The 20,992-nt window shown below is 36.4% G+C and overlaps 1 protein-coding gene across 1 annotated transcript; it reads right to left on the bottom strand.

Annotated features, from left to right (window-relative positions):
* Positions 1-16,607: 16,607 nt before the first annotated feature.
* On the bottom strand, positions 16,608-18,522 carry LOC122512049 (period circadian protein homolog 1-like). Its single transcript, XM_043627666.1, has 2 exons — positions 18,336-18,522; positions 16,608-17,642 (listed from the first exon to the last, which is right to left on the bottom strand). The coding sequence occupies exons 1-2, from the start codon at positions 18,336-18,338 to the stop codon at positions 16,878-16,880; spliced, it is 768 nt and encodes a 255-aa protein (XP_043483601.1). The 5' UTR covers positions 18,339-18,522; the 3' UTR covers positions 16,608-16,877.
* Positions 18,523-20,992: the final 2,470 nt, after the last annotated feature.

Below are 20,992 nucleotides of genomic sequence, written 5' to 3'. Positions count from 1 at the left end.
TCCTACAAACTATGATCATAATACCACGTATATGTAATTTTGTTTCAAGAAATAATTACTCTGCTCTGCATGTATACGGATGATCTACGATCGGCATTTTTTTACAACCTACAAACAAAACTACCAATTACGTTTCAAGAAAGCAAAGAAAAAAATATCGACCATCCTCTTTTGCAGAATCAAGTCCTAAATGTCAAAAAAAGTAATTTACGAGTATAAACCAAAACTATTATTGTGATGTCATGAGGGGGGAAGGGCAAGGGGGTTAAAATTTAGGTCACACTTTTGTCAAACAAAAGATTGCACACGTGCCAAAAGGAGAAAAAAAATGGGGTGCATATAAAGAGAGAGGAAAACAGGGAGAGAGAGAGAAGGGAATTGTTGAAAGGAGGAGGAAGAGGCAAGAAAAAGAAAAGGAATGTCACGACGAGATTGAAGATACTCAACATTGGAGATCATGCTGAGGATAAATGACGCGACTCGCAAGCATGTGCAGTGCGCACCAACCAACATAACACAGGAGTCTGCCTGAAAAGCCGGAAGTGAACGTAAGTGGCCGGGAGTTTGAGAGAGTGTATATAGTATACTATATGGCAAAAGGAGGATCGCTCGAACATTACGCGGGTACATAAAGTTACGAGCAGTGACCCGGTATATAACATTTAATGAGCGGAGCAAGAAGCGTTAAAGGTAGCTCTTGGATGCTCTTTTTCCTGAGGATGTAAAAACGCTTAATGCGAATCGACGCATCGAATCTCTCTCTCTCTCTTATCTTTCACTCTCTTTCTTTCTCACCCTTGTTCGCTTGCTAGCAAGTGTGAGTGAGAGAGAAAGAGAATAAGAGAAAAAAAGAAAGATAGAGATTAAAAAAAGGTAGAAAGAGGGAGAGAGAGAAAGAGAGATTATTTGAGAGTTTACGAGCATAAACTGGACATAGGAGCCGTTTACAGTACACTCAGTTAAAGTTTATACTGCTAAAACTCGTCGGTTGAAATTAAAAACAAAACGTAAACATCTAAGTGGAAATGTGAATTTCCGCTGGTACCAAACCGTAAAAGCTCATCTCTTTGCAATCCGAAACGCACATCGCGATGAGAAAGAGAAAACTTAATAAAAAACTGACAAGACCATATAATCCCAACAAACTACAGATATTTGCATTGTAAACAGGCTATTAAAGAAAATAAAAATTGGAAAAATTATTCCCCTGTACTCTCAAAATCTCAACCGGGGACGTCGAACGTGTAAAGCGAGAATAATCTCTAAAAAGTAGTTCGTATCCCGTGAAACGTATACCGTATTCCGTACCATGGTTGCCATAAAAAGTATATTTTGATTTTTCCTGATTTCCAGACAAAATTTGACATTTTCGATGACCCTAAAAAATTCGAAAACATCAATAACTTCTTTTTGAAATAAATATTTAATCATTATTAATATTATTTTTCCTTAGGATTGAAGAATTTCAAAAATTTCAAATTCAAACCTTTTGAAAGTAACAACTTATAAAAATATTATTATAAAACATGAGCTATTAAAAAACACACCCGCACATAAACAGCTATTCTGAATAACACATAATATAATGGATAATTTATTAATTTTTTTATTTTATTTATATTGTTTATTTTTATTCTTTATTATTTCATGAAGTTACAAGCTGTAAAAATAAAGGATCAATTTTCCTTAACTCTAAGCATGTTATTTTATTTCTTGACGGTAGGGGAGAGTGGGGCAAAATGGGGTAGGCGGGTCAAATGGGGTACCTCTGTTTTTCCATGATAGGTACTTTTAATTTTTTTTTCCTCGACATATATCATTAATGTTGATAAGAAACTGTTATTAATTATGAAGACACTCCAAAGAAAATTTTTTTTTGAAAGTTATACAACTTTTAAGTTTTAAGCAAAAAAAATATGAATTTTTTTCAAAATTAAAGTGCTCTCCAAACTTTTTGGGATAATGCATTTAATTTGGCAAGTGTGGGATCTTTTTCAGTACTTATTCTAGAGTAATTTCCAATAGAATAGATTGTTTAATTGTTTACAATAACTTGTAAACATTGCATTTTGTTTTAATATGCAGTGTGGGGCAGAATGGGGTACCTAAGTGTGGGGCATGCCGGAAGCTACGCCGTTTCATTAAAACTATTTAAAAACATTATATTATGCATATTTAAAGGTTTCCTGCAGAAGAATCGATATTTTTGCTTCGAGGCATTTATACTATCGATGTTTCATTATCGATATATCGATATTTTGCATGTGTATACAGCAGTGTATACCACGCAATGCAACTCCACTTTTCGCACGATTTATTCTAGTTATCACTGGTGAATTGAGATCCGTTATCTGAGATGATAGATTTAGGGTAACCAAAACGACTGAATACTTCTCTTTCCAGTAGAGCAGTAATTTAATGAGTTTTGGAGGAAGCTAAGGGGAAGGCTTCAACCCATCTGGAATAAAGGTCTGTTGCCACGAACAGAAACCGTTTTCCTCGAGGAGAGCGAGGATAAGGTCCCATAAGATCCACAGCAATTGTTTCCCATGGAGTCTTTTGTTGACGTGGACGGACTTCGTTGGTACCCTGTGATCGAAAGGATTTACAACAGGAACAAAGTTTACAACTTTTTACGTACTCGAGAATTTGTTTCGTCATTTTTGGCAAAAAGAAATGTTCTTGGATTGCACGTAAAGTTTCCTCTTCTCCAGGATGTTCTGCAAGGCCAGAATCATGATATTCATGCAACAATCTCTGTTAAGAAACTTTTGGTACTACTATCACCCAAGAACCTTGAGAATTTTTTCTCTGAAAAAATCCTTCTTTGGTTTATTGATGCTGTTCGAGGAATTTGTTCTCAGTTTTATTTAAATTTACTTTATTTTTCAGAGTCATCCATCTTCGAGCCTGTTCAGTGATGTCTTCGTCGTCTTGCTGTAACAAAATGATTTCTTCGAAGAAATTTGATGAAGTGATTTGAGCCAGAAAAGGTGTTTCCATTTGAGGTCGAATTTCGGGTAGAAGAAGTAGATTTGTGTCTTCAACTTTATTATTTTCTTCTGTTGGTATTTGAGCTAAAGCAGAAACTAACTCAGAATCAGCATTCGTTCGTGTGTGAATGATGTAATCGAAATCATCTAGGAAGCGAGCCCAGCGACTTAATTTAGGTTTTGTTTCTTTTGAAACTTGCAACCATTTTAAGGCTTTGGGGCTGGTATACAAATAGAATTGTGCGGCTTCGAGTTGAGGACGATAACGTTTAATGGCCCATTCAACTGCGTGACATTCCTGTTCGAATCGAGAATAACGAGTTTCTACTGGACTAAATTTAGCGCTGGCATAACTGATGACATTACGTGAACCATTAACGATTTGATAAAGGACTGCTCCCATACCCTTCATACTGACATCTGTTTGTAGATTCAGTGGAAAATTCGGATTAGGTCGACTCAAGTGCAAATCATTTCTAAATGCTTCTTTTATTTTTTGGAAAGCTTTGTCGGTTTCCGTGGTCCACGTCCATTTCCCTGATTTTTTCCCAGCAAGTTGGTAAGTGGTCTGGATAGAATAGAAAAATCAGGAACATATTCTCGAATCCATCCACAGCTTCCGAAGAATTTCTGTAATTCTTTTTTATTTGCAGGTGGAGCAGCTTGTAGAATAGCTTGAATATGCTGTTCTTGAGGTTCGTTATATTCCGAGCGAACATTGTGACCGAGATATTTAAGATATGTTTGTCCAAAGAAACACTTATCGAAGGAACATGTTAATCCATGTATTTCTAATCTTTCAAGGACCAAATTCACATGTTGAATATGTTCTGTCCAACTATTTGAATAGATAATAATATCATCTAGGTATGATATACAAAATTTGTTGATATAATCACGTAAAACTATTTGACTCATAAGTGTCTGGAAGGTGTTTTGAGCGCATTTTAATCCAAACGGCATGACCTTGAATTGGTACGTGCCACCATTTGGGATGGAAAAAGCAGTGTATTTTTTGCTGTTCTTCTCCAGTGGTATTTGCCAATAACCCCAACGTAAATCCAACGTTGAAAAGATTTTGGAATTACCTAATTCTTTTAGGGAATCCTGAATCCTAGGTAACGTATGATTTACATCTTGGGTGATAGCATTTAGTTTTCTGTAATCAATACAAAACCTTTTCTTTCCGTCTTTTTTCACGGTTAGAATCACGGGAGAGCAATATGGTGACGTACTTGGCTCTATCACGTCGTTGGACAGCATCTCTTGTACTTGTTTCAACATTTTTCGACTCTTTTCTAGAGATGCAGGATAAGGTTTTTGTCGAACTGGTCTTGAGTCAGTTAATTCAATTACGTGTTGAATAGAACGAGTTTGTGTTAAGTGAGGATCAGGAATAAGAGTTTTTGAGAAACGACGAAGAACATTAAGGAATTCATCTGTAGATACTAGAAACTCTATATTGACAGTATGACTACTAATTTTGATTTTCGGGGCTAATTTTCCTAATACTCTCATTGTTGTTCCAGGTGCAGCTAAACTACGCTATCGGTGCACGGATCGAGGTCTTGTAATTGCTTGGAAGTTAAATTGGAAGAATGTATAAAGTTTTCTGTAGCTGCAGTGTCTATAATTGCTGGAATCTCTTGATCATTTAGAAACGTTAATATACGTGGCAGTCTACGAGAATCTTGGGGAGTAAGACATAGAGAAATTAATGTTTGTTTTTCTGATTGGCGGTGGTGAATGGTTCCACCGCCCTTCGCCAGTTTTCCTGATTTTGTTTTTTGTGTTCATCAACTTGTTTTCGAAAAACAGGACAATCTCGATGAAAGTGTTTCTCAGGACAATACCAACAATCAGGAGGAGTCTTCTTTGTGTTGGATTCTTTTTCTGAAGGTTTCTTTTCCTCTCTTCGTGGTTGCGTTCGTAACATGTCGAATTCATCTCTTTCAGCTTCGACAGCTCATGTGAGAAGAATATTACAGTCGTGTGGACTAGAAGCACGAATCGCTTGACGTATACTAGGTTTCAATAATTCTATTAAGGTGTGTACCATAATGATTTCCGGTTCTAATGGTCTTAATCGTCGAAATAATAAAAACTTTTTTTGCAAAAATACACCCACGGGGTCTTTTTCATGTTGACGTTGTGAATACAATTGTGATTGTAACCTTCCAAGCACCGAAGGTGAATTGTATTGACGAAGAAGTAAATCCTGGAACTGGTTCCACTCAAAAGGTATACCCTTATAAATTTCCCACCATTTTTCTGCTTCACCGTGCAGAGCTTGACAGGCCAATCTGGTTTTATTTGATTTAGGAGTTCCGAGCAAACGGAAATATTCCTGCATTTCGTTCAGAAAATTTGAAGGATTCTCGTGATCTTTACCATAAAATTCTGGAACGGGAAGAGAGTTCCTTTGTGCTTCCAAAGAATTTCTCCAAGCGTACCAATTGGGATCTACAGGTGGAGGGTACCAAGGAGCAGCTATGCGAGGTTTATTGATGGAAGTTGTTGTTTGAGGTGCTGTACTAAAAATTTGATTCGAATTTGATTGTTGATCGAAGAAAAATGTAAGTGGTCGTCTTTCATTGTTGTGAAGACCATTTGCTGACGTGGTAATTGTAGCAGTGCTAGTGATCGGTATATCTGTGGAGGTAGTTATAAGTTCGTCGGAGAAATTGGTTTCTGAGCCATTTTCGGAACCATTTTGATTTTGAATAGAATTTCTCAAGTTATCTTGAGGGTTTAGTTCTTCCATGTTTGCGTGTGATACAGGAGGATTTATTTCGATAATTCGGTTGCGAAGAATTCTTCTTTCTGGTAATGGTGTTCTAGAAGTCATCAGAAATAGGTTTTTCAATTCCTTTTCTAGCTAGTTCATCAGCTTTAGAATTCGACATGCACCGTCGGTATAAACGTTGACAAAACCACTGTTGTCCTTTGGTAAGATATAATTTCGTTGATCCATAAACAGATAAAAATTTCGTTGAGTGTTAATTAATACTTTTTATCTTTCAGATTCGAGGTTAACTTGGGAAGTTTGTTTGCAGTATTTAATTTACTGAAATTTATGCAAAATCGGTGTTGTCTAGATTCTTTTCTGATGACAGTGACAGGAATAGAATATCCCGTGTAGAAATTTTGTCATGGGCCTGATCAGGTCCTGATCTGGTGAAGTAGGGCCCCGATGGGGAAAGCCCGGTTAGGGCCATATCAGAATCAGAATCAGAAGGGAGGTTTGACGTCGAGGTATAATGATGTGCACCGTCGATTATTGTCCGGTACACACCATTAGAACTCAACTATCGATAAACCGGTTGTACTCAGGAGAGGTTTTCTACAGTTTCCCCCTTCTCTGGCGAGGAAACCCATTGACGGGTGGTCCAGGCGTAATGCGAGTACTCCTAATAAAAGTCGGCTGTAGACGCAAATTACTATCGGCCCAAAAAGAACTGGCCCCTGACTTTGAAAGCTCACAACGCAGGTAAAAAAAATCGTAGAGAGTTAAGACAAAGTCAAATACGTAGCTTACTTATCTAGTTGTTTGTATACACGGAAAAAAAAGTACGTGAATCCTTCCTTGAAAGTGCTTGACTTTTGGATAGAACACAAAGTACAAGGCTGTATCATATACTTTTTATTAGAAAATATAGAAAAGTCCTAGAGTTATTTTAGTACTAGTATGGGCAACAGTGTTTTTTAAATTTTAACGAAAAGTCATTTGTTCAGTTTTATAAAGTACGTGAAAGATTAGTTGACTGCGCTTGAAAATTCTGTAGAGCATGCGCAGTGTGCGTTGCGCGTTTCTACCCAAGGTAAATGCCAGCTGATCGTCTGTTTCCGTTTGTGTTAATTTCAGATGTGAATATACTATTATTTTATGAAAACAAATAGTGTTAATATATATTTGTCTTCAAGAATTGACTTTCAAAAAAATATTTCTTGTTTTGTGTTTCTCACAAAACAGAATGTTATGTAAGTCTCAGTTTTCAGTGAAATAGCATGTCTCAGAAGTCGTGAAAAATTTCACCATGTGGTATATAAGAACAATTCGATACGTACTTTTAAGTGTTAAGTGTGTGTTTATATTTAAGTTATACGCGAATATATGTGTGTGTTATAGGTTAGTTCATAAGTGTTGACGAACGTCGAAAAGTGATACAATAATTGTTCTTTGTTTGTGTGATTAATTATCCAAATATGTGAATGAATGAGTGAATTTCAGAAAAACGGTGTGAACAAGTGGAAATTATTTTTTTTATTTTACAGTTTTTTTGAAAGTCAATGAAATTCTCAAGCAAGGTACTAGAAATTTTCATTGACTGCTTTTGAAACTCTCATGCAAAAGTACTAGACTGTTTTTAGTATTTTGTGTCGTATCCAAAAGTCAAGTACCGAGTCAATGAAAAATTCACGTACTTTTTTTTCCGTGTACAAAATTCCATAACTCAAAAAAATTTTTTGTTTAAGTTATGGATTTTTAATTGAAAAAAATACATGGTTTTTTGCATGTTTTTGAGAATAGGCTACTTTGAAAGCATGTAGCTCATTTAAAAAATATCCAATCGACATACTGATTTTTTTCAGTAATATTTGTATCTTTCTTAAATATATAGTGGAGATTTTTTTAAATTTTTTAATTAACATTCGGAGATTATTTAAATCAAAAATAAAAAGTTATCTCTCTTGCGAGCAGAAGCACAGCTTTGAAATAAAATGCAAATTATGTAAAAGTTTTTTCTTAGACAGAAACAATTTGAAAAAACTTGTAAAAAAATTTTGTTTAACATTTATTTATAAAAATGTTTTTCATTTTTTGCTTTATTACACCATTAAAGCAAGGTGCAGGCTATCGTAAATCTATTTTGCAAAGGCGCCGAGGTCTAAAATCTTGGGAAACCCACTTTTTCTATCAGCGCTCAGGTATAAATGAGTCTGTATGTTTGTAACTGAGAAGAATTGAGAATTTACGTCCAATAAGGGAATACGCTTAGTGTAAAGTAGATAGCAAGTATCCTCTTATTGCATGTGAACCCTCAATTTATGCAAAGAAAAAAGAAATAATTGTAAAAAGAAATTACATAATATTATTTGTTTCAAATAAATTAAAATAAAGATTTATGTTAATCAGATTCAAATAATTAAGTTGAATAAGATTGAAATAATCGAATTAAAAATGGAATATTTAATTTAATTAAAAATTGAATAATTAATTGTATTAAAAATTAACTATTAAATTAAAAATTAAATATAAAGCAGGTAATATTTAAATAAGTCACTTATCAATTATATAATTATTACTTTACTTTTAAATTACCTGATTTAAAAGTGTTACAAGTAAAAGAAAAATATTTTGTGTTTAAAGGCCCTCCTTCCTATACCACTGCTAGAACCCCAAAAAAAAGTCTTCAAAGTTGTAAATAACTAATAAGAATAGAAGCATCATATAAAAAAAAGTGCGGTAGTTTACTACTGTTATAGAATTCTCTACTGTTGACAAAAGGGTTTCATGTCCGACTGCACCTTGCTTTAATGGGGTAATAAAGCAAAAAACAAAAAACATTTTCATAAATAATTATTAAACAAAATTTTTTTACAAGTTTTTTCAATTTGTTTTTATCTAAGAAAAAACTTATGCATAATTTGCATTTTATTTCAAATCTGTGCTTCTGATCGCAAGAGATATAACTTTTTATTTTTGATTTAAATAATCTCCGAAAGTTATTAAAGAAATTAAAAAAATTCTCCACTATATATTTAAGAAAGATACAAATATTATAGAAAAAAATCAGTATGTTGATTGGATATTCTTGAAATCAGCTACATGCTTTCAAAGTAGGCTATTCCCAAAATCATATAAAAAACCACGTATTTTTTTCAATTAAAAATCTATAACTTAAACAAAAAATTTTTTTGGGTTATGAAATTTTGTATAAGAACAATTAGATAATTAAGCTACGTATTACACTTTGTCTTAACTCTCTATGTTTTTTTTACCTGCGTTGTGAGCTTTCAAAGTCAGGGGCCTGTTCTTTTTGAGCCGATAGTAGGTTAATATATAGAAAAATTTCTAAGTAGAATGGTTATGCTTAATCCAAAAAGTATTTCTCGGGGACTCTTGTCGAAGTGCGTAAGGCCAATAGGGCAGGAGTATAACTTCTGTTCCATTCCTTCATTTACTGCCATAAGACGCAAATCTTCGATTTCATGTGGTGGATCTTCAGCCACCTCGATCATTTCATCAATGTATTCGTCTTCTGTGTCTGATAAACACAAATTAGATTCTTCTGATTCTGATGGTGCACTGACAACCATACTTTCATCCGAACCTAAAAAAAAAGTAAATTGTAAATACCGCTGGTTTAGAAGAAAAAATATGTCGACAATTTTTTTTTTAATTTTATATATATATATATATATATATATATATATATATATATATATATATATATGTTATATTTAAATATTATTATTATTATTATTATTATTATTATTTTTTTTTTTTTTTTTTTTTGCTTAGGGACTTTTAGGAAATCTGCCTACAGATACCTTGGATTCCGCACTCCAAGGTTATGTTGGATTGGTGTGATAAAACAAAAGGAGATAAAAAAAGAAAAATAAATATATAAAATAGTAAATTTAATAAACTGGCGACCTACTGCCAGCCCGACCCACTAAAACCCGTAACCCTTCTTCTGGAGCCCTTAACCCTCCCTCGGAACTGTCGTAAGACTTTAGCCTTCGAGGGTGGCGCTCCAACTCTGTCGCTAATGCGACTTTCTGCTTTTCGCTGCGGTCATCCTGCGTTAATAGTTAAAAATTTTAAACTATTTCAATATAAAGCGGAATTAACAGCACAACAATAATTAAAATTAACAAATGTGTAATTAAGTGTAAAAAGTCAGAAGATAAAATTATAAACGAATATATAAAAAAAAAAAAAAAGAAAAAATAAACGCGTATAAAAAATTGAAAACATAAAACAAACAATTAAAAAATGTATAAGGACAAATAAATCACAAAATAAATTAATAAAAAACAAACGAACAAAATTAAAAGCTGTTTAAATTACGCTTTTTGGCGGCAGTCGAGATCCTTCCTCGACATAACCGAGATTATGAAGTTCTCGACTTGCCGCCAATTCTCCTCCGACCGGGTCATCAGCGATACCATGTTCTCCGGTGTAACTTGACTGTTTACACCTTCGAACATGGCCCGCCTCTCCAAGTCCCATTTCTTGCATGAGAAGAGGGTGTGCTCCGCGTTGTCCTCAGGGAACTGGCAATATGCACATACCTCGTTCTCCCGTAATTTAAAGCGACACAGGTACGAGTTAAAACACCCGTGACCTGTGAACGCCTGAGTCAAGTAATAGGAAACCTGACCGTGTTTCCTATTTATCCAGGTGGCGAGTGCCGGAATAAGGCGATAAGTCCATCGACCTTTCTCCTCACCATCCCATCTTTCCTGCCATCTTTCTATGAGCCTGTGCCTCGCTTCTTTGCGGATCAGGCCCTTGCTTGGTCTTAATTCCTCATCCAAGGAACTTCTTTCTTTAGAAAAGAGAAACATTTCTTCCCTTTCCCTCGCCAAAAGATCTGCTGGCGGGACACTTGCAAGGACCTGCACAGCACTCGTAGATACCGTCTTATATGCAGAGATGATACGCGTTGTTATCGATCTCTGCGCCGACAGTATCTTTTCACAAATGGTAACACATCTTTTCCTCCTCAGAGATGGGGCCCATGCTGGTGCTGCGTAGAGCATTTTAGCATGGGCGACACTCGCCACCAGTCTTCTTTTTTGTTCACGGGGTCCGCCAACATTTGGCATTAACCGTGAAAGATTAGCCGCACACTCGATCGCCTTATTCGACGCCGTAGCCATGTGGTGGTGGAAGTTTAACCTTCCATCCAACTCCACACCAAGGTATTTAATTTGTTTACTCCACTTGTCTATCACGATTCGTGGGAGCTCATAACCACGTCTGTCTGTGACCAGCAGTGCCTCGGTCTTTTCCAGGGCCATTTCAAGACCTCTGGTATCCAGCCAGCTTTTAGCTAGTCGCATACATTCGTTCACCAATGTCCCAAGAGCCTCCTCACTCTCGGCAGTGCACACGAACAACGCGTCGTCCGCAAAGCCGATGATCAACGCACCTTTGGGCAGATCCATTCGCAGAAAATCATCGTAAGATACATTCCATACAAATGGACCAACCCTCGAGCCTTGAGGTGCCCCACGCTGCATTTCTTCCCTGAGAGTGCAGGTGTCTCCCTCATATATAACCCACCTGTCGCTAAGATAATTATCCATTATCCGCAACAAGTAGGGCGGCATGTTTTTCTTTTCAATCGACTCGATGAGATCTTTCCATCTTGCGGAATTAAACGCGTTGCGTATGTCAATTGCTACCAACGCGCAGAAGCTCTTCTTTTTCCCAGGTCCCAACTTGTTTTTTCCTGCTTTGGCTATGTCCACAACTGCCTGGATGGCATCAACTGTGGACTTGCCTTTACGGAAACCAAATTGGTGATCCGATAGACTATTCTCTCCGGTCAAGTGGCTTTGCATTCTCTGCAGAACCATATCCTCTAGAAGTTTACCCATCGTATCCAACAGGCATATAGGCCTGTACGATGAAACCTTATCTAGAGGTTTTTCACCTTTCCTTAGGAGGACTAACCTCTGTCGCTTCCAGTCGCGGAAGAACTCTCCTCTCTCAAGGCAAAGATTGAAGCATCGAAGCAGAATCTGGGGTGAAGTGTCGATTACCAACTTTAGGATCTCGTTACTTATCCCATCGATTCCAGGCGCCTTGCCTGTTTTCAATCTTTTGCCTGCTTTTTGCAGTTCACTAAGTGTGAAGAGTTCTTCCTCTTCGACTTTGCAAAAACTCCAGTCCCTTCTAAGGTATGGCTCTGCAGGAGGAAACAAAGAACTTATTATCTTTCTGACCCAATCGGGATTGTCCAGGCCGGGGGTCTTTTGCCTCGTCACTAATTTCTTAGTCACGATTTTAAAAGCCAGACCCCATGGGTCCTTATCGACTTCCTCGATTAGGTCCTTCCAGCTACGGCGTCGCGACTTACGGATCTCTTTCTTGAGGTTCTTTTTCGCCTCCTTGAAAGCCTCTTTCAGCAAGGGATCTTCCTTAGATCGGGTGTATGTCCTTCTTGCTTTGAGGCATTCCTTTCTCAAGGAGGCCAGCTTTTCTGACTACCAGTGCAAGGATTTTTTCCTTAGAAAGGCTCCTTTGCGACGTGGCATCGACGCATTGCAAGCGGTGAAGATTATATTTCGCACCGCTCGCACCTCTCCATTTAGACTTTTCGGCCTCCTCACCCAACTAGAATCCTCAATTAAGATAGATTCTTCTAGGGACCGGCTGAACTTCTCCTTGTTGAGTTTCTTAATGTTCCACGAGGAGGTTTTGCGACTAGGAGCTTTCTGTCTTTTTCCTCCTCGTGTGTCTTCCATTGAGACTGAGAACTCAATGTACTCGTGGTCACTTGCGGTATATTCCTCAGAGACCCGCCAGTCGCTTATGCGGCTAAATATATTAGACGATGCGATCGTTAGATCTATAATCGATCCGATCGCACCTCGTCTAAACGTCCATGTTTTTCCCCGGTTTACAACTAATAAATCGTTCTTGGAGATCATTTCTCCAATCAGAATTCCTCTCTTGTCGAGCCTCGTCTCACCCCACTCTGGCGACTTTGCATTAAAATCGCCAGTGATGATGACATCCAGCTTGGATTCTATGAGGCTCGATTCTAGGTCTTCTATATTGGCTTCGAAGGTGGTCAGCGGGTCGTTGGGTAAGAAGTAGCAACTATACATACGTATATTAGCCACCTCTATCCACACAAACCCGCTGCTTGTCTCCAAGAACTTGTCAACCCGCAATTCTGGGTTGCACAGCTTGATGGCGGCTCTCTTCGCCTTATCCTGATACCAAGGTGCGAGGTCGCTTCCTTGATACTGCTCACTGCAGAACAGGATATCGACCTCATTTTCCCTAGCTGTTTGCATCAGGAGCACCTTTGCATCCTTACTTGTATGCAGGTTGACTTGAAGGAGCTTTAGGGATTTGCCCTTTTAAGTTTCTCCAGTTCTTCCTTGTAAACCGGGCAGGAAATTCTTGCAGGGATATGGTTGACTTCCGTTCTTCCCAAATCTGTACACGTAATGCACTTTGGCTTGTCGCCAGTACAACTCTTGGCGAAATGTCCCGCTTCGCCGCATCTCCGACAGTTTTTTGTTCTGTCGGGGCCCTTGCAAATTCGGATCACGTGTCCATAGGCTAGGCACTTTTGACATCTTGTCACTTCTAAGTGCGTTCGGATGGATGCGTTAATTCAACCAATACGCACTTTGCCTAGCTTAAGCAGACTCTCGCTGTCCTTTTCACTCAAGCGTACTAGTGCCACTTTCGTACCACCAAAACGTGTCAGAAGTCGGCAAGTCACATCTAACTCGGGCTTTTGCAACTTCTGCTTTAAGACGGTTAAAACGTCCTCTGCTGAAGTTGTTTCGTCAAGTTCCCGAATTTCGAGGGTCTTTTTACTGACAAGAGCCGTAACCTCGGCCTTGTCCTGAAGAACGGAGGTAAGATTCTGAGCGAACTTTGAAGTTTCACCCCCCTTTTTTACCACAACGAGAACCTCCTTTTTAAGAGTTCTCCTAATTTTCACAATCTCTGTGCCAGTTTCCTCTGGATTTACCGAAGTTGTTGCCAGCCTTATAAGATCATAGTAGGTCTCTGGATTCCGGGCCGAAATTTTTATTGCCTCCGTTGTTCTAATTTTTGGGAGGCGCTTCTGAAGTCGCTCCCTCTCCTCCGCTTTCTTCAAGGCCTTTCTCTTACGGGCCGCCCGTTTCCTATTGGAGACGGTTTCAAAGTCCTTTTCGTTTTCAGGCTTATTTTCCACAGTTGCCTCCGAATAAGAAGCAACCTTGGCCGAAGCAGCCTTACTCACCTCCGTCTCCATAACAGTAGGGTTTGGCTTGGTCTCCTTGCTCTTAACCCTCTTACCCTTGGGAGTGGTCACAGTAGAATCAGTCTCCGGACCTTCATACTCTCTAGGGCGCTTCTTTGGGTCGATGGGCTTGCTCTCGCCAGATGTGGCGTGAGACATCGATCTAGGAATTTCAGGATTCGACTCTGGTTTGCTTGGGCTAATGAAGGGCCTAGGTATAAAACGCAGGTTACTGCGAAGCACCTCGTGCACCTTCCCCAATTCCACCATTCCATCCTGAACATCCTTGCTAATGTTTCTTTGTTTCCTGCAAGCACGCCACATGCTGTCAAGTATTTTTGGGATCAGATCGACCTGTTCTAAAACATTTTCTTCGAATCTGCTAAGTCCCACATCCTCAGAATTTTTGCTTTGGCTCCCTCCAAAATCCTTGGAGCCGTCTGCACCGACTACCGGGGCTTCAACCCGATCAGAATCGGTGGTGGGATTACCCTCTACAGAGGTACCCACTTGGAGTAATTTAATTGATTCTTTATCCATCTCATCATTTTTTAAAATTCTTTGCCCCGTATCGAGGGAACGATCGAGCCTAAACAGGGTACTACCATCTGGCCAAGATGGACCCTGAACCGCCTCCGTTAGTTACATAGACGTTATAGCATTGCCGGAGCATTGATGCGACGTCTATGATATCCAAGGGCACGTGAACATGAATGTTCGGACGTGGATTATTATTATTATTATTATTATTATTATTATTATTATTATTATTATTATTATTATTATTCTGATTCTTATTATTATTATTATTATTATTATTATTATTATTATTATTATTATTATTATTATAAAATAAATTATTATAAAAAAAAATATTATAAAATAAATTTCGTTGGTGAGTCTCCCAGTAGAATAATTTTGGTTAGATGGAAATAAATAAAAGTTTAAAGAAAAAACAAGAAATTAATATTTGTCAATAATAAATAATAATACTTATAATATTAATAATAATAAAAGTAAATATAAAAATAATATTAATACTAATATTTTATTTTAAAAAATGAAAAATTACAAACCATTTATCTACCAATTATTGACAAAAATATAAGCAAACCAATTCAAATAAGAGAACATTTTACTTAAAACTAAAAATTAAATTTTTCATTTATAACTATATAACATGAAGATATCGATAACTCCGAGTCTTCGACTCGGAGTGATTGATTTCTTCCTGTTTTGTAATATTTAAAGATGACCGAGTGTTAAAATCATTATCAATTTAATCATTATTTTCTAGAATTTTTAACTAAAATTCTTCTTTAAATGGATTATTTTTGATAATTTTCAAAAAAGTTTTTTGACAATTTTCAAATCCATTTCTTGTCAATTATTAAATTCTTTCGAGGAATTTTAATATAATTGTTAAGAATAATTACATTTTTCGATAAATTTGATTAAAATTGTGTTAAAAATAATTGAAATTCTGCGATGAGTTTTATTATTTGTGAAAATAATTGAATCCCTAAGAAGAATTTTATTATTTTTAAACAATATTTAATTTTTGCGAATAATATTATTACTCTTGAAAATAATTGAATTTCTGCAATAATTTGTAATTCTTCCAATTAATTAATTTTTTTCGTATTTTTTTATATAAATGCATAATTTTTAATAATTTCTGAAAAAGTTCATGAGTAATGTACAAATTCATTTGTTTACAATTCAATTTTACAAAATTTTAATTATTTGTAAATTCTTCTATTAAATAGGTTTATATTAGAATTGTTAGTTAAAAATATAAAAAATTCATATTTGCAAAGATTTTTATTTAATACCTTTTCAAAATTATTAAATATTCCTAAAAATTCACACTTTAATGCTTTTAATATTCCCATAAAGAATTTTACTAATAAATTTTTAAATAATTGAATTCTTTTGACGAATTTGAATAAAATTTTTAAGAACAATCACATTTTTCAAGGAATTCGATTAAAATTGTATTGAAAATAATTGAAATTCTGCAATAAGTTTTATTTATTCTATAAAAATAATTGAATTCCAAAAAAGAATTTTATTATTTACAAAAATAATTGAATCCTTTTAAAAATTTATTATTTATAAAATTAATTAAATTACTGTAAAATAATTTATAAAGATTTGTGAATAACTGAATTTCTGTAAAATTTTTATTATTTTATGAAAATAAATTAAGGTTTGCGTAGAATTTTATAAATTTTTTTTTAAATAATTGTTTTCTTTTGGAGAATTTTATTAGAATAGTATAGGTATTAAAAAATCATTGAATTGAGGAAATTTTTTGAAACTAATTGAAATTTTGCCAAGAATTTTATTAAAATTCTTAAAAATAATTGAATTTTGGAGGATAATTTTATTACCTATTTATTAAGATAATTGAAATTTTGACGATAATTTTTTTAATTTTTGTACGTAATTGAATTTTTGCGAAGAATTTTATTACTTTTGAAAATAATTAAATTTCTGCAATCATTTGTAATTTCTCTGAAATTCTCTAAATTATATCGTATAATTTAAGAACTTTCCGTCTTTTTTCAATCAAAGTACAGTCTTTGATACCGGTCACTTGTGGTGGAAGTGACTGGACCAACAGACAACTAACTATCTATACGAGAAAACGAGGAGCGCGAGAGAGAAAGACTCGCAACCTCGGAAAAGTGAAGTAAAATTGTAATGTGGGTTGGGATATTAGAACGAGGAGGAAACCAACCACGTTCCACGTTAAGACATTGACAACACAGTGAATTAGAGGAAGACAATGTATAATTTATTCATACTTTCTTACGTACTAATAATACAAGTGGTCTGTCAAATACTGTTGTGTGATCTTTGGGTGATAAGTGTGAGTGTGTGAATGTTAAAATAAAGTTAATAAATCGCAGACAATTTTTCGTCGTTTCGCTAACGGCAACTTAGAAAATGTAGGTCGCAGTCGCGTGGCCTCAGGCGTTCCTTCAGGGGAGTAAGGACCGCCGCTGAGGGGTGACGTTTCGAGATTCAAGACGTCCTCCTCAATTACCAATTCAGCTTCAGGTGGGCTCTTCTCTTGCAGACGTACCTCTGGGGTTGGAGGTGATCGAGGTGGACTGTCTACAATGGGACTGAACGATCCTTCGCCCTCGTGGACTTTAACGTCTTCCGGTGCGACAGCTGACTCCTTCGTCGGGACCAGCGACGGCTGTGGCGGTTGGCTGATGGTAGGCCTGACTACGGCCCGTGGCTTGGGTCGGTTTGAGGACACGTAGTCGAAATAGTACCAGTTCTCCCGTGAAGCGAAGTTCGAAACTTCGGGACGAGGAAGTCGTGCTGGTTCTCTTACTTCCGGAACTTCAACTACTGGAGCTGGGGCGGCGGCAGCGGCGATAGGAGCGTAGACAGCTTCAGGCTCACCTCGACGGACGGTGACGTTGACGGTTGCGATACCGAAACGTGGCAGTGGCAACGGGAGAGGTGGTGCGTCCCAAGGGGCAGGCCTATTTCGTCTGAGACAATATTGTCGGTAAAGCCACTCGTCTCCTACTTGTAGCTGCACTTCCTCGATTGGCGCGGAAGGGCACTCGTCGAACTGCAAACCTCGTTCAGCCCAGTCTTGGGCCACTCGTCGTAAGGACCGCTTCTTACCCTGGGACAAAAAAAACGGATGAGTGTGGTTGCTTAAGAACCAGACTCAGTGAGTGGAGATGACATCGAGAGGAAAACCAACTCGATGTTAGCGGTTACTCATATCGAGAGGAAACCAACTCGAATATGGGTTTCAGTCTAACGTCAAGAGGGAACCAACTTGATCCAAAAAAATGTGTGAGATGGGTCCGAGAGGAAACCAACTCGGACAGTGTAGGTAATAATCGAGAGGAAACCAGCTCGATTATAGCTGTTACTCAATTTGAGAGGAAACCAACTCAAATTTAGAATGTGGATGTCAAGAGGAAACCAGCTTGACACCGCGTAAGTGTGACGCGACCGAGAGGAAACCAACTCGGTGTGTTATAATCGAGAGGAAACCAACTCGATTTTAATGTACTCAATTTGAGAGGAAACCAACTCAAATTTAGAATGTGGATGTCAAGAGGAAACCAGCTTGACACCGCGTAAGTGTGACGTGACCGAGAGGAAACCAACTCGGTGTGTTATAATCGAGAGGTAACCAACTCGATTTTAATGTTACTCTTCTTGAGAGGAAACCAGCTCAATTCAAGAGTGTGAGGGACGTCAAGAGGAAACCAGCTTGACTCCGTGTAAGTGTAACGTGACCGAGAGGAAACCAACTCGGGAGGCGGTAGAAGTAATGAACTTATTGAGAGAAGTATGTACTCACCATTGGAAGGTATTATGAATAAAGATGACAACAGCTTGTGTTCGTTTCGATTTATTAAACGAATGGTGATACAATGGTCGGTTCACTACGGTAACTCCCTAAGGGTGGAGATCCGCAAAAATTCTCTAAGTTTAAAATTTCTTTGAAAATTTTCTAAGTTCAATCTCTTCGAAAAATTTTCTAAGTTCAATTTTCCTGGAAAATTTTCTAAGTCCAAATTTCTTCGAAAATTTTCTAAGTCCAAATTTCTTTGAAAATTTTCTAAGTCCAATTTTCCTCGAAAATTTTCTAAGTCCAAATTTCTTTGAAAATTTTCTAAGTCCAATTTTCTTCGAAAATTTTCTAAGTCCAAATTTCTTTGAAAATTTTCTAAGTCCAATTTTCTTCGAAATTTTTCTAAGTTCAATTTTTCTTGAAAATTTTATAAGTATAAACTCGTCGATTTATTCTAAGTCCGAAACTCGCAATTTATTCTAAGTACAATTTCAGAATGTAGTGGTTAAGTTGAGCGGAGGAGGAAGACCAACCTCTAGGTGAGCTCAGGATAGAACTGACGTTTTGGTCCAGTGCATCAGCTTTTATCATCCGCGACTTTTCCAAAACGTAAAGTGGGAGAAATTTCTCAAGAGAGAGGATCAGTTTGCGCTTGCGCTTCTTATCTTTGACTCCGCGAAATGCGCGTACGGTTCACGCGTTTCGCTTGAGCCAGAGGTAAAGTCGCGCGTCTCCTCGCGAGTTTCCCTCTATCTTCAAAGATTCTCACACATCCCTATTCTAATTAATTCTAAAACTTAATTAACAATTAAAAATAATAACAAAACGAAGTTCTTAATACTAAAGTGATAATTTAATATTTATAAAGTAGGTTAAAATTATTCTTATACTTACGTAGTAATTATTATACCCTCGTAAGAATATATAATACCACGTATGTTGAATAACTTAAACTATTAAAATATTAGATTCCTCCTATGTCTATATATGTTCCTGATTTAATATATCAAAATATAACGTATAGTGTGACTCGCGAACATCCATAATTTATAAAAAATAAATTGAAAATAGGCGCGGAAAACACCAGGGTATTAGGAACTGAGAGAAAGTGGCAGGCGAAGCAAAGGGCCTGACGCGCCGGTGGTAGTGGAAAGCAAGTGAGTGGTAGACGGGAAAGCGTAGGCGGCGCGGGGAGGGAAGAAATTGGGCCGTACGCTTGGCAGCCCGCCAGCGAATGAGGGAAAGCGACGAACGTAGTGAAAGGGACAAAAGTGAAAGGGAGGCGCGTGAGGAAAAAATGGAGGAAAATGCAAGGAAAGCGCGTGGCCAATGGCTCGGCCAAAGACAGGGCTGCATGTTAGAATAAGAAGCACCCGATTTTCTTTACGAAAATTCTGTGTTTCTCTATTCTTATGCGCCCTTGTTACTCCCACCAGTGACGGTATCATCTTTATGGACTTTTTTCAAAAAAACTGACTTTTACGGACTTCAAGCAAATTTACAAACTAACTATTTTATGAACTTCACAATTTTTTACCTGAATTTTCATTTTCATAATATACATTATTACCATAAACATTTTCATTCTCTTCCACTGGATTTTCGGACTCATTTTCGACACTTGAATTAAATGAATTTGTTGCTTCTAATTCCTGTGAAGATTCGGTTTCTCTTTGTGAAGATTTTTCAGATTCTTCTTCATTGTCAGCATCATTTCCATCATCTTAAATTTTGTATTATTAATATTTGAACATTTTGATAAATATCCCTGGGTAGATTAAAAAACAATAATTATAAAATAATAATTTTTAAATAAATTAAAAAATAGTTTTTATTTAATCGTTAAAAATTTTCTTCTCTAACATAATATTAGTAAAAATAGTAGTATATACAAATAAAAATAGTAAAAATATTTAAATTCATACTTTAAGGTTATGTTCACGTGACATATTGCATGCATAAATGTTCTTGACATACAAAACATGTACTATAAAGAACTTGTGTTTATTACAATCAAGAATGATACTTATTCATAATTTCATTTGATTATTTTAATTTATTGTTAATTAATATAAGTAATTTCCATTATAAGAAAATGTATTTATATTTTCAGTTTTGATAGTGGGTTAACTTTTATATTCAGGATGTAAATAATAAATATTATACTTACTCTGCATCAAATCATGTATATTTCTAATCTTGTTCAATGCACGGTGAATTTTAACACGGTGAGTGCTTTTTTCTTTTGGCATTTTCTATTCAATTAAAATTAATGTTAACAATAATTATAAATTAATAATAATTTATGTTTGTCAACTGTCAACTCAAAGGTTAGATACACTTTGTGTAGATATTTATATAGTGCTTCTACATTACCACCGCCAGTTCTGGGCCCAGTCAGGGCCAAAAGATTTACCAATCTTGGGCCAGATAGGGTTACCCCGATCGGGGCCAAACAGGTAACATGGAAAAAGTATGGAAATTTCTACACGGGATATGGTGATTTGTTTACTTCGAGTAAAGAACTGAGAAACATTTCGAAAACTTCTTGTATGTAGAATAAAAAAAAAATTTGCGAAAGGAAGAGGAAAAATAAAAGGAAAGGTTAATTTCCGATCCTGCGAGAGGATCGTAAAAAAAAGAAAAGAAATAAAAATAAGAAA

Source organism: Leptopilina heterotoma, unplaced genomic scaffold, assembly GCF_015476425.1.
Source record: "Leptopilina heterotoma isolate Lh14 unplaced genomic scaffold, ASM1547642v1 Lhet_935, whole genome shotgun sequence".
Taxonomy (NCBI): Eukaryota; Metazoa; Arthropoda; class Insecta; order Hymenoptera; family Figitidae; genus Leptopilina; species Leptopilina heterotoma.
Note: the sequence above shows the minus strand (reverse complement) of the source record. Positions and strands in the feature narration are given on the sequence as shown.